Source organism: Trachemys scripta, chromosome 14, assembly GCF_013100865.1.
Source record: "Trachemys scripta elegans isolate TJP31775 chromosome 14, CAS_Tse_1.0, whole genome shotgun sequence".
Classification (NCBI taxonomy): Eukaryota; Metazoa; Chordata; order Testudines; family Emydidae; genus Trachemys; species Trachemys scripta.
This window is the reverse complement of record NC_048311.1, coordinates 35,082,191-35,095,363: the sequence shown is the minus strand read 5'-3', so window position 1 is coordinate 35,095,363 and position 13,173 is coordinate 35,082,191. Positions and strand designations below refer to the sequence as shown.

The following is a 13,173-nucleotide window of genomic DNA, read 5'->3' as shown; positions in this document are numbered from 1 at the left end:
GGACTTTTGACCTATGGTCCTCTGCTTCCTTTTCAAGCTGTGAGAGCAAAAAACAGAGGGCCGCCTCCTCTATAGATGGTGAAAGCCCTTGCATGGATTCTTAAAAATCCCCAGTGATGGAGATTCCACAGCCTCCCTAGGCAATTTATTCCAGTGCTTAACCACTCTGACAGGAAGTTTTTCCTAATGTCCAATCTAAACCGCCCTTGCTGCAATTTAAGCCCATTGCTTCTTGTCCTACCTTCAGAGGTTAAGAAGAGCAATTTTTCTCCTTCCTCCTTGTAACAACCTTTTATGGACTTGAAAACTGTTATCATGTCCCCTCTCAGTCTTTTCTTCTCCAAACTAAACAAACCCAGTTTTTTCAATCTTCCCTCATAGGTCATGTTTTCTAGACCTTTAATCATTTTTGTTGCTCTTCTCTGGTCTCTCTCCAATTTATCCACCTCTTTCCTGAAATGTGGCGCACAGAACTGGACACACTACTCCAGTTGAGGCCTAATCAGCGCAGAGTAGAGCAGAAGAATTACTTCTCGCTTCTTGCTTACAATACTCCTGCTAATACATCCCAGAATGTTTGTTTGCTTTTTTTGCAACAGCTTTACACTGTTGACTCATATTTAGCTTCTGATCCACTATCTTCCAGAGCTGATGTTAGTTTTGGTAGTGTGGTCCTGCAATCCAGAGACCCTGAGCTCTGCCTCTTGGGGTGGATACTGCTTGTGAGTAACTTAAGTGGCATACATGGCTGCATCAAATCTCAAAGAACCATAGTTAGAATAAGTAACCATTTCTTCTTGTGGCTTTTACTGCACATGGAAAGCCTAAAGATAGGAAGGTGTCTTTGACCCTTGGAGAATTAAGGATCCAATGACTGGTTATGCTGGGAAGAAAGGTGTATTCCTCAGTGGCCTTAATTTGAGAGCTGCAACCTATAAGGCAATTGTGGCCAGATGTACCTTTAGCTATGCTCAAAAGCTCCCCATTTTGGAATTCCTCTCCTGAGATGATGATGAGAGCAGTGATTTTTTTTGGCCCTATTGAACTGGAAGCCAGAGAAGTGGTGCTAGAGCCTTACCAGGAGAAAAGGTAGTTATTCCTAAAAGAAATAGTGTTTTGTCTTATTTTGGGCCTCCACAAATAGGAGATTCCTAAGGGAAATGAAATTCTGGGCAGCTTTTTTAGGGAGAAGAATCCCTATTCTCAACCCTCAGGCCTGGTTCACAGCCTTTGATCTTTTGAAATGCCCACTTCCCACACTTCAGTAAAGCAAAAGCACAAAGTGACTCAGGTTCCTGGTGAGGAATTACTGCTACTGGTACAAAGGTACTGCCTCTCAGTGGAGCAGCAGTGTATTCACTTTGAGTGCAGCATGGTAGTTTAAAGCTCATCTATGACAGCAGAAGCATGCATGTCTATCCATACCTGGGCTTGCCCCTCTCTGGTGCGGCCAGGCGGCTCTGCATGCTGCCCCGTCCGCAGGCACCGCCCCTGCAGCTCCCATTGGAGCGCCAGAGGGGGCCACTGGAGGGCGTAGGAGCTGGAGCGGGGCCATGTCGCTGCTTCCTAGAGCCGTGTGGAGCGGCCCCCGACTCTGCTCTCCAGCTGCAGCGCCGGAGCGGGGCAAACCCAAGACCCTGCTCCCCAGCGGGAGCTCAAGGGCCAGCTTAAAAAAGCCGTGGGCCAGATCCAGCCCACGGGCCATAGTTTGCCAACCCTGTTATAACTCTTTGTAATTAAAGATATAATATGACTCAGAGGTAGGTGGTAATTGTCAAGCTGACAAGGGAAAGGAAAAACAAAGGTAGTAGCATTTTTAACATGGTATACAATAATATCTTGATTTTAATGCCATTAGATGTAAGTAATGCAGATGTTTAGAAGGCTTGGTAAGAGTTTTTAAAGATAGGGTTAAACTCAACAATGTTAATGCAATATTAAGCTTCTACAGTTGAACCCAGTGAGACAATACACAAGCTACCATATAGCACTATCAACACTAACTCAGTTGCATTGTTTGGATTTACTACCCTTTCTCCTTTTTTTTTTTTTCTTTTTTTTTTCCCCCCCCCCCCCCCGGGGGTCGGTTTTTATCTTTACATTACTGTTTTTCTGTAAAATGTATCTCATTAAAATATGCAGGTTGTGCCATGGGTGGTAGAACAGTTTTTATAGTGTGGGGTGCTGAAAGCAGAAACCATGTATTTGGTGGTGGTTACTATTTCAAGCCAGGGGTGCTACCGCACTTGCAGCATGTCTGGGTTGCACAACGTGACCAAGCAAATGTGGTTGTTTTGCTTGTTTGTTACCACCTTCTCTTCTGCATTTCCTGGCTTTCTTTGTGTGTTTCTGTGGGATTTTAGTATGTTGGAGTGTGGGGATTGGTTGGTTGGTTTTTAGGGATATTAGGTAAATTTTCTCCTTATTATGCTTTTGACCCTGCTCAAGGGAACGTGTCCTCCTCCTTTTCTTCTCTCCCCTTCCCCTGGCCAAACAAATGTACTTGAACTTCAGACAAAGACTTGATGTCATAACCAGAGAAGAAGTCTAAGATCCATAGAGAGAGAGAGCTGTAGGGCAGGGGGACCTCTAAGGCCAGGAAATGAATGAATTCCTCTGATAATGATCTTTGATCTCTGCTTGATCAGGCTATCCTGAGGAGAAGTTTGAAACCAACCTGCACCATACTACCTTTGATGAAGAGAGAGCACAAAAACAATCTGGAGTTCTTCCTGACACATGTTGGAAAGATCTACCTAACTGGGTAAGGAGCTGTTGAGAGCAGAGAGTTTGTGTCCCATCCTTTGGTATGTTCCTTTTGAGAGGGATTGAGACAGCCCCTTAGCTACCCTGAAGGATTTAGGGAACATGTCTGCTACAGTCATGTTGTTGCTATGAAAGAGATGTCCCTCGGTCGGATCTAAGTCTATTGCAAAGAAAATGATACTGCTAGGGTTGGGGCAGATGCATTTTTCAAGAGAAGGAGTTAAATTCTGAGGACTCCTGGAACTGGAGGTTAGACTACCTCCTGGATACAAGCATTGTGTCTCAGGGACTGCTGGTGCTATAATTGCAAATCTGAGGGTTGCTGGTGTACTCTGGTGGTAGGTTTGCTGTTGGCCTTTCTCTAGGAATCCCACAGACTGTTATAACTTCTCACCACTGTCAGGGCTAAAATCACTAAATTTTTTTCTTGACCTTTGTCTTTCCAGAATAAATGTTCTCTCAAATAATCTGTTCCCACTTGTTGAATATCCTGCCCCAGTGGGAACCCCATTAATATCTCCTTACATCTTGTGGGACCACAGCCAGACTTGGGACGTCCCAAAAGCTGAAGACTTTCCCTCCGGCTCTGGGGGATCTTCATCAGCATCAATCTATAATATTGGTGCGTACCTGTCTTCCTCACTTCTATGTCAGTTTCTCTTGTTCACAAAATGGGAATATAAAGTCCTCTAAGCAGCATCACCAAAACCTTATATGAAGAGGGTGTGCTAACTTTGTGGCTGGAACTGCTCTTGAGGTTAGAAATGAAGTGATCTGAACAAAGCTGGGGGGTTGGCCTGGTTCAGATTAATAGAAGCTATAAAGACCTCTATGTGGCCAGGAGGGTTGTGAGGAAATTCCTGGAAATTCTTTCTTTGCTCTGAAGTCTTCGCTTCCTGAGAGTTCTAAAAGAATTTTTGTTCTTTCCTGTTTAACTGGCAGATATGAATTCTGAATCCTCCGATTACTACTTGGTTGGTCACTGCATTGATGGCAGAGTCCTGTATCCAGCAACTGGGTACCTGGTGCTAGCCTGGCGAACTCTGGCACGGTCTCTGGGGATTACCATGGAACAAATGCCTGTTTTTTTTGAAGAGGTTACAATCCATCAGGCAACAATCCTTTCCAAGAAAGGTGAGGGAGAGGTTGCATCTGGGATCTCAAGCCTGTATAGTAAAGATTGGGAAAGATGGGCAGAAGGGAAGAGTGCATGGCAGTGGGGAGAGAGAAGGAAACAAATACATTACACTTCAGGATGTATAACAGGGTAAGGTGAAGTGGGATATCATGATGTCTCTGTTCCATGTTGTGCATAGTGGGGCAGAAGGTACTGTGAAGAAGTGAGCTGTAGCCCACGAAAGCTTATGCTTGAATAAATTTGTTAGTCTCTAAGGTGCTACAAGTACTCTTGTTCTTTTTGTGGATACAGACTAACACGGATGCTATTCTGAAACCTGTGGAAAAACAGGAGATTCCAGGGAATTTGGGACAGTTAGTGGAGGGGAGTGCATGAGGAAGAACGTGGGATGGAAGGGTCTCCCTAACACACGTTTCAGCAATCTCTGGGTTCGTTTGCAGGTTCAACACAGCTGGAGGTGAGACTTCTGCCTGCTTCCCACTGTTTTGAAGTGTCTGGGAATGGAAACCTGGCTGTAAGTGGTAAGTGGATAATTCTGGCTGTCCTGGCCTACTGTGAAGAATCCCATGCTATATATGTCTGAACACTGACTGCTCTTGTTCTCTATATTGTGTCCGTCAGGGAAAATTTGCCTTTTGGAAGAAACTGCTCTAAATAATTTCCGTAACCAGCAAGTTGACTTGGAGACTCCACCAAACATGAGGCCCAAATTCAGTCTGTCCAAGGCAGATATTTACAAAGAGCTGCGTCTGCGTGGTTATGATTATGGGCCAACGTTCCAGGGACTTTTAGAATCAAACAATGAAGGTGTGTCTTTCCTATAGAAAGATAATCAAGAAAGTTCTAAGACTAATGATGTGAATGAATGTGATCTGTTTATTAAAAGGACTGTATTTAAAGTGTCATGGAGTAGGGCGTGCCTATGTGCATGACAGAATAAGAATATTGTAACTGTATTGATGGAGCAGTGGGGAGGCTGGTCTCTCCTGGGCAGGGCAGGCATGCATTCCCAGGTATAGTTGTGTGGAGCAGAGCTTGTGCAGTCAATGAACAGAGATCTTATTTTTCTTATTTTATGTCTTTTGAAGCAGATTTTCACCCAGCAGACATAGGAGAATGAGTACTGATAGGGCTTCTTCTCTTCCCCAGGTAACACAGGAAAAGTCCTGTGGAATGGGAACTGGGTAACTTTCCTTGACACCTTGCTGCAGATGATCATCTTGGGTGAGAAAGGTCACAGCCTGCGCTTACCAACTAGAATACGCTCTGTGTGCATTGATCCGTCACTACACCAAGAGCGGGTGCACAAATACAAGGATGATATTGAAGGTAATGAATCCTCTTCCACAACTGGAATTTTCCCAGCTTCTTTATGGCTCTCCAGATGACCTGAAGCAGCTTCACCTGCCCATAGTAGTAAGAGAAACTTGTAAGACCTATGGGTCTCCAAGCCACTCTGCTACTCCTTTTACTGTGTACTTTGACACAGGACCTACTCTCTCTGACCATATTAAGCACAGCAATGCCTCTTCATATGGCACTTTCAACATTTATCTGCATGTTCTCTTCTTGCCTTGCAGCTTTTGATGTTGTTGTTGACCGTTGCCTCGATAACATCATGGCAGGAGGTGTTCGGCTCTCTGGGCTCCATGCCACTGTGGCACCTCGGCGACAGCAGGAACAGATACCTCCAACTCTGGAAAAATTTTGCTTTGTGCCGTATGTTGAGAGTGATTGTTTGTCTTCAGAGGCCCATCTTCGTGCCCATTTGGAACATTGCAAAGGTAAAGGGATTTCAGTACTACTATAACATGATGATGAGCAGGCGTCAAGGGCTCTTTGTGAGGTGAGAGTATGTACCTGCACAGCCTCTTGGAATCTTTGCCTGGAGAACAGCAAGGATCTGTCCCTGTTTCTACTGAGGCAGACAAGTCCAGACTACTTTAGCCTTGACAAGCACACTGTGGCTGTGATTCAGTCCACTGGCAAAAGCCAGTTGTGACCCATTGCAGCAGAAAGTCTTCCCAAAGCAGAGTCACAGTGGAACTGCTGCTGGGGGACCAACTGACTGACCAACCCAGCCCTTTGGGCACCAAGGAGAGAGGCTGATTCAGCATTTCTCCAAGACATCCTCAACAGGCAGGGCTATGGAGTCCCAGCTGGAATTTTATGAGACTTCCAAAGTGGGTTGGGGGTATACTTCCCCTTTCCCAGGGTTGAATGTGTCAGTTGCTGCAGTTGTCCTTGAAGGTGCACAAGGATGTATATTAACCCTCAACACCTCTGGGAGGAGTCTAGCCCAATCGCTTTTCAAATATTGGCAGGAGACATATTACAACCCATCTTAATGCAGTTTTCCTTCTTGTGACTGCAAAGAGGGTTAGGTGCATTTATTCATATGTTCTCACCTAAACCACAAACATGCTCTTCTGACCATAACCAAGGAGGGTACAGCTCCAGGAGGTATTGAGCACTGGTGTTGGAACTATTTATACTTTTGTTCCTGGAGAAATCTACTGAGGATACTCATAGTATAGTAGACTATTAAGGGGTGGCATGGAGACTCAGGGAGGACAACCCCACCCATTCTCCTGGAATATTTCTACAAAAGGCAAAACTTTGTTCTTCAGGAATATTTCTGAGCCCCAGGGAAGGTGTTCCTGGCACGGATGATCTAGCAGTGTCCAGAGACCATTATCTTTTTTGTCTTCCAGGCAAGGAAACTGATCTGATATTCAATTTGTTGGTGGAATTTTTAGCAAGAGTCTCTGGGAGCTTCTAGAAGTTCTTGCCAGGACTTCCCTGATTTGCATCCTTCTCATCTCCCCCCTTCCTCTTACTCTAACTTAGTCTCTGTCTCCGTAACCCTGAGTGCCCCCCACCCCAAAAGAATCTCCCAAAACAAAGGAATTTAAGTAAATCAAACAAATCATATATCAAATAAACAAATGTGGCACAAACATGCCACATATCTGTCATGAGCTCTACCCCTGTCTTAACCCCAGTCACTAAGGGGTCATATCTGTGGGGGGGTTTTGTCTCTTGGACTGTCTTACTATGTGTCTGTACGGAGCCTACCCCAATGAGCCCTATCCTGATTGGCTGCTACCACAATACAAATCAGCAATAATAATGAGCTCCTGTTTGGAAATGGTTTATGTAACTGGGTTGTATGGATTACATACTTGGGCTACACAGTAACCAAAACCAAGGCTAACATTTTTGGAAAGCCATGAGTGATGCCGTCCTCCAGCAGTTCTGCTTGCTATTGCTTATTTGGAGAAGGAATCCTCTACAGGACTGGAAGAAGAGGAAGAGCTGTGTAAGGAACTGATTTTTTTTCTCCTGCTCCTGTGTTCTAGGTCTGATTTGCAAATTACAGAAGAAGGTAGAATTCCATGGAGTCAAACTGGCCATCCCAGGGCTAGAGACAGTAGGGGCCTTTAGAGAGACTGGGTCCATGCAGAAGGGCCTCCTCCACATCCTTTCTGAAATCTGCCGCCTGGAATTGAATGGAAACCTGTATTCAGAGCTAGAACAGATTGTTACTCAAGAGAAGATGCATCTCCAGGATGATCCCCTACTCAATGCCTTGCTAGATTCTCCTGAGCTGAAGGCTTGTGTGGATATAGCACTGGAGAACATTACCAGTCACAGGATGAAGATAGTGGAGGTTAGTTGGGACCCCAGGATGAGAAACTATAGACTGAATCTCTAAGAGGCTTTGAAATCTCGACAGTTTTTCTTCTCTCGTCATAATGTGCTAACCATGTCCAGGATTTTCATCTTATTCCCTCTGTTTCGTTCCTTGCAGGCTCTGGCAGGAGATGGACGTCTGTTCTCTCGTGTTACTGGTCTCCTAAATACTCAGCCCATGCTACAACTGGACTACACTGCCACTGACCGAGCCCCAGAGATCCTTTCAGTCAATGAAAGCCAGCTGCAGGAAACTGGTGTTTCCATTGCCCAGTGGGATCCTATCAGCCCTCCTCCTGGACACCTGACCAGTGCTGACTTGCTGGTGTGCAACTGCTCAGTGAGCATTTTTGGGAACCCAGCAGAGATTCTCTCCAACTTGTCAGCCACGGTGAAAGAAGGAGGGTTTGTTTTACTGCACACCCTTCTCAAAGGAGAAACGCTTGGAGAAATCATCAGTTTCCTTACAACTCCAGATTTTCAGCAGAGAGGCCTCTTGGCTCAGGTAAACAATTGGCTTTCCAGACTCCTTTTGATGTTTCCTCTACAGTTAGCCCTAAACTCCACTTTGTTGCATACAGAATCTCAGGCAGTTCATTTCATTGAATGGCTGCTCCATCCTATCTTGTTCCTTCTCAGGAATGTATAGAAATATTCCTTGTCAGCAGAGACTAGTTCTGAATCCATCAGTGTTGCAAAAGTAGGGAAGTCAATTCAGGTGAGTTTAGGTCAGAATTCCTTTCATAATGTATTTCAGGTGACCAGTTTTAGTACTATGGATCTCCATATAAAAACATACTCCATCTGCAAACTAGTTGTTCTAGTCTGTTTGCTGTATTATCATGGGGGCTCTGAGTTAAAGGTACATTTGTTCTTCCTGCTCTGGAAATGCTGAAGGCAATGGGTTCTGCATCTGGGAAAATGAGAATGTGTCTCAATGCTTTGCAGTGACTCCACTGTCTAACCTCTGGGTGTGTCTGATGGGCTCCAGAGAGAGCCATGGACAAGAAGAGTATCCTTATAGCACAGCCAGGCCTTAACGAATTACAGTAGCTGTTGTTTACATGGGGGGGGGTGTCTCTCTCTCCCCCTCCCTGTGGGGTTCCAAAATGCTTCATAAATACAGGAAGATCCTTTATCCAGTCCTGATGCTTGAATGGAACATAGCAGCTACTCAGTAGTGCTACACAACACTTCTTTTTAGGGCAGGAAGTGAAAAAGAATACTATAACCCATTGAAATGGCAAATGGAAATAAGGGAGGTAAATATAATCCCTGGAGTTGGAATGTAGGTGAGACACGGATTCTTACAGCCTGACTCTTGCAAAAAGTCCTCTGAGATGATTAATGAGCATGAGCTTTCGTTATGCATTTTACCCAAGGGTGAGGGAATGGTGCAAGCTCAGAACCTTCTTTACTGAAAGATCAGAATTTTGCACAGCAATGTTCTTGTCAACCAGCAATATAAAATGTGAATCTGTTGAGTTTATAACCCAGTTCTCTCCTACAATTACGGGAGGTCTGTCTTGATAGTAACAAATTCACTGAGTAAGATCCTTCCCTCGTGTATACTATCAATCCTACTGAAATTAACAGTGCACCATTGGATGTAAAGTGAATGCAGAATTTGGCCTGTTGCAATCACTAGACTTTAGTAATTTTTTTCTAAACACTTAATAAAAGGAGGTATTATGATATCAAAGTTACTCAATTGCCCTTGTGCCTTTTTATAAGTTGCTTTTTCCCCCTGTTGATTTATACCTTTGTCGGAGAATAACAGAGTTCTCACTTTTTATTTGGGCACAGCAAGTCAGATACTTTATTTTCTCTCTATCAATTGCATAGAGGGAGAGAGCTGAACAGGTCTCTCAACAGGTAAACAATTACAGCAAGCATTTATACCTTTTATTACAGACAATAATGAGCAACAGCTGCATTTTGTTTATACATAGGTCATTCTGATATCTTGTTTTGCTCACTAATGTAGACTCTTAGTCTACATTCCATATTATCTACACAAGGTCGCCACAACTTCTCACACAGTTCTTTACCACTCGCCTCACACATTCCTCGCTTCTACAAAACTCTCGTTATTAGGGTTACAGTTAGCCTGACTCTTGCTAACAAACTGTCATGCATTGCAGTCCCCTTCCTGTCAGTTCTTTCTCTGCTTCCACACCTTCCTTTAGGTCTTTTATCCTGTCAGAATCTTAGGGTGGCAAAAGTTAAGTGCAATAGCTGAGTGACACCTGGTACCTGATATCTTTGAAAGAAAATGTGGCTTTCCCAAATGACACTCTTGCATGAATTAAAGTACTCTTGAAACTTTTGAATGATTTTTTGTTTCTGTTTCCAGTCCCTTTCATGCTCACGTTAGACTGTACTGTAGACGTGTACGTGCCTCTGGACCTGTTGCATACAGCTGAAGAGCATTTCATTTTCCTTCTCTTTTGCTGCAATGTCACTTGCTTCTTGAAAATGTTGCAGCCACCTCCTCCTGTTCTCTGCCAGCTGCCCTTCCAGATGGAGGGATTCAGGTTGCTGTGTCCACTCTACTTTTGTTGTTGTTTAAATCTTTAACTTACTTATGACAACCAGAAGTGCTGAAAAGAGAACTCTGTATTTCTTGACCCCAGTCCCCCGACCTAGGTCAGTAACCCCTAAATCCAGTCGTCATTGTTTATAAGCAGCATTACTCGTGCTAGGCAGAGAGCCACCACAGTCCTCATTATTCTCAAGGAGAGATCTCTAACTTCTACAACTTATGTATTTTGGAACCTCTTGATTGTATAGTCTTTGAGATGTGACCTAATATTTAATTCCATTAGTCTGCTAAGTTGGGCGTGTCCAAAGTATGTGTAGCAGGTCTCAGATAGTTGCAATATCATCTTTATGTTCTGTGTTTCACAGCACCTAGCACAACCAAGGTACTAGTCCATGATTAGGGTTGTTTGGCACGATGGTAATACAAATAAAAATGAATATCTTTGACGATTTGGGGAGCTGCTGAGGTGGAAGGTGCTGACTTGTGACTATTAGAAGTCCTGTGTAAAACTCGACAATAATCTTACCATAGTTAGTATTTATCAAACTGACCTAGGGAGGAAATAACCAAGTTGATGCATAGGATCTCTGGCAAAAACTTATCCCGTGTATAGAAAGAGGAGGATAGGACCAGCTGATGATTTCCATTGAGGACACGTTGCACACAGTAGAAGTCTAGTTTGCAATTCTAATCTTTCCTGACTATTTGCCAATAATTTTCATCTTTCTTGGTTTGGCAGGCAGAATGGGAGGATTTATTTGGGAAGACCTTGTTGAATTTGGTTGCTGTGAAGAGATCGTTTTATGGTTCAGCCATCTTCCTGTGCCGACAGCAGGCTTCTGCCAAGATCCCTATTTTCCTGCCTGTAGAGGAGACACATTACAAGTGGGTGGAATCTTTAAAGGTGAGAATTCCTGTGTATGAAGTTGGCTACATGTCTCGCCTATTTCCAGGCCTTTCATACAGTAGACAAGAAGCCTTGAAAACAGGGTGTCTGCTTCACAGAGCTCTTTCCCTGTGTATAGGGAAACCAGAGAGTTTATTTCAAACCATCTCTTATGGAAATAAGAACCCTTTCCTTTTCTGTGAAGCCTAATCAACCTGGCTGGGATTTCTCTTGTAGGTGATCTTAGCTGATTCATCTGAGCAGCCTGTGTGGCTGACTGCTACTAGCTGTGGGAATTCAGGAGTTGTGGGAATGGTGAACTGTCTACGCCAGGAACCAGGGGGCCACAGGATCAGGTACAAAAATGCAATATTTAGTCACAATTGGAGAGGAGACAATCTTCCATCAGTTTTTTCAACACATGACAGGGAAGCAAGTAAAATGACAAATGTGGATTGAATATTTGTTTTCTCTCTAGATGCCTGTTTGTTTCCAACCTGAATTCCTCCTCAGCCATCCCTCCCACAAGCCCTTCTGCCAGGGAGATGCAGAAAATCCTACAGGGAGACCTGGTGATGAATGTGTATCGTGATGGAAAGTGGGGCTCCTTCAGACACTTTCTGTTGCAGCAAGGTGACTTTTATGATCATGGCCTGATGGTCATTTGGCAGCATTTCCTCCCACAGGTCTTAGAGTGAGATTTGAGGAGGTACTTTTCTTTTATCTTTTATTGGCCCAAGGAATTACTCCTCGGATGTACTGGTACCTTTGGGCAATTACTGTCCCAATTCCATGACAGGATAGTGCAATGTGCCAATGTCACCAGGTAGAATGAACTATTTTGTAGTGTTCAGGTGAGATTACAGGGAGAGGGAGGTCTTTGGTGGGGTGAATGGGAGGAACTGGCTAACTATCAATGGAAAATTTCCCCTCACCCATGTGTGGCTCCCATGCCTTATCTGTCCCATAGTATGCATGCTATCCTTGCTGTACAAGGAACCTCTTCCATCAAATGAAATGTCTATGCCATGTTAATGTGTGTAAAGATCTCTCCCCTCAGAGAAGTCACTGGCTTTTCCTTGTTCTCCTGCAGCCCAGCCTGAGGAGTTGACAGACTATGCTTATGTGAATGTGCTGACTCGTGGGGACCTCTCATCCCTTCGCTGGATTGCCTCTCCGCTTCGCCATTTCCACACCACCAATCCCAACATTCAACTCTGCAGGGTCTATTACGCATCTCTTAATTTCCGTGACATTATGCTGGCTACAGGGAAGCTCTCTCCGGATGCTATCCCAGGTGAATTGGGGAGATTGGGCAGTTTCCACAACTAAAATTATGTAAATAAGTTTCCAAGTGTGACGAGAACGTTCCAGTTTTACTAGCACACTAGCTGTTGTAAATCAGCCTTTTTTTCTTTGCTTATGCAAGATTGATATTTGAAAATAAGAGGTATTGTCTAAAAATAGACATGGGTGCCAGGAACTCCTGAGTGCAACTGCAGTGCCAATACCATTTGGCATTTATATAGTATTTAATTAATTTAATGCTCACAGCTCACGTATGGGGTGAATATTACTCCTTTTCAGAAAATGAGAAACTGAGTTGGAGGTGAAGTGACTTGCCCCAAACCCCAAAAGGTGTCAGTTTAAGACAGGGGTGGGCAAACTACGGCCCGTGGGCCGGATCCGGCCCCTCAGGGCTTTGGATCCGGCCCGCGGGATTGCCCCCCGTGGCGCCAAAGGCTCCCCGCCGCTTTCAGAAGCAGCCGGCTCCACTTCCGTGGGGCCCCCGGGCAGGGGGTAGAGGGCTCCGTGCATTGCCCTTGCCTCCAGGCACAGCCTCCTGCAGCTCCCGTTGGCCGGGAACAGGAAACCGCGGCCAGTGGGAGCTTCGGGGGAGATACCTGGAGTCACGGCAATGGCAGCGCATGCAGAGCCTTCTGCCGTGTTTTTCCCCCCTCTCCTCTTCTTCCCCCCCCTCCCTCCTCCCCCCCGGGCTGTAGTGCTTCCTGAAGTGACGCAGGGACAGGGCAGGCATGCAGGGAGCATGCCCTGGCCCCGGTGCACGCCACTGCCACCCCGGCGCCGCTTTAGGTAAGTGGTGCTGGGCCAGAGCCCAAACCCCGCCAGCATTCCGCCCCC

The 13,173-nt window shown here is 45.0% G+C and overlaps 1 protein-coding gene across 1 annotated transcript in view; it reads left to right on the top strand.

Annotated features, from left to right (window-relative positions):
* The window catches only part of FASN (fatty acid synthase), a 70,900-nt gene that overhangs the window by 29,599 nt on the left and 28,128 nt on the right, over window positions 1-13,173 (top strand). Inside the window, 13 exon segments of the mRNA XM_034790536.1 lie at window positions 2,649-2,764; window positions 3,213-3,388; window positions 3,709-3,900; window positions 4,345-4,425; window positions 4,526-4,711; window positions 5,054-5,233; window positions 5,485-5,688; window positions 7,267-7,577; window positions 7,719-8,105; window positions 10,885-11,049; window positions 11,269-11,387; window positions 11,510-11,664; window positions 12,125-12,328. Coding sequence (XP_034646427.1) covers window positions 2,649-2,764; window positions 3,213-3,388; window positions 3,709-3,900; window positions 4,345-4,425; window positions 4,526-4,711; window positions 5,054-5,233; window positions 5,485-5,688; window positions 7,267-7,577; window positions 7,719-8,105; window positions 10,885-11,049; window positions 11,269-11,387; window positions 11,510-11,664; window positions 12,125-12,328 — 2,476 coding nt within the window.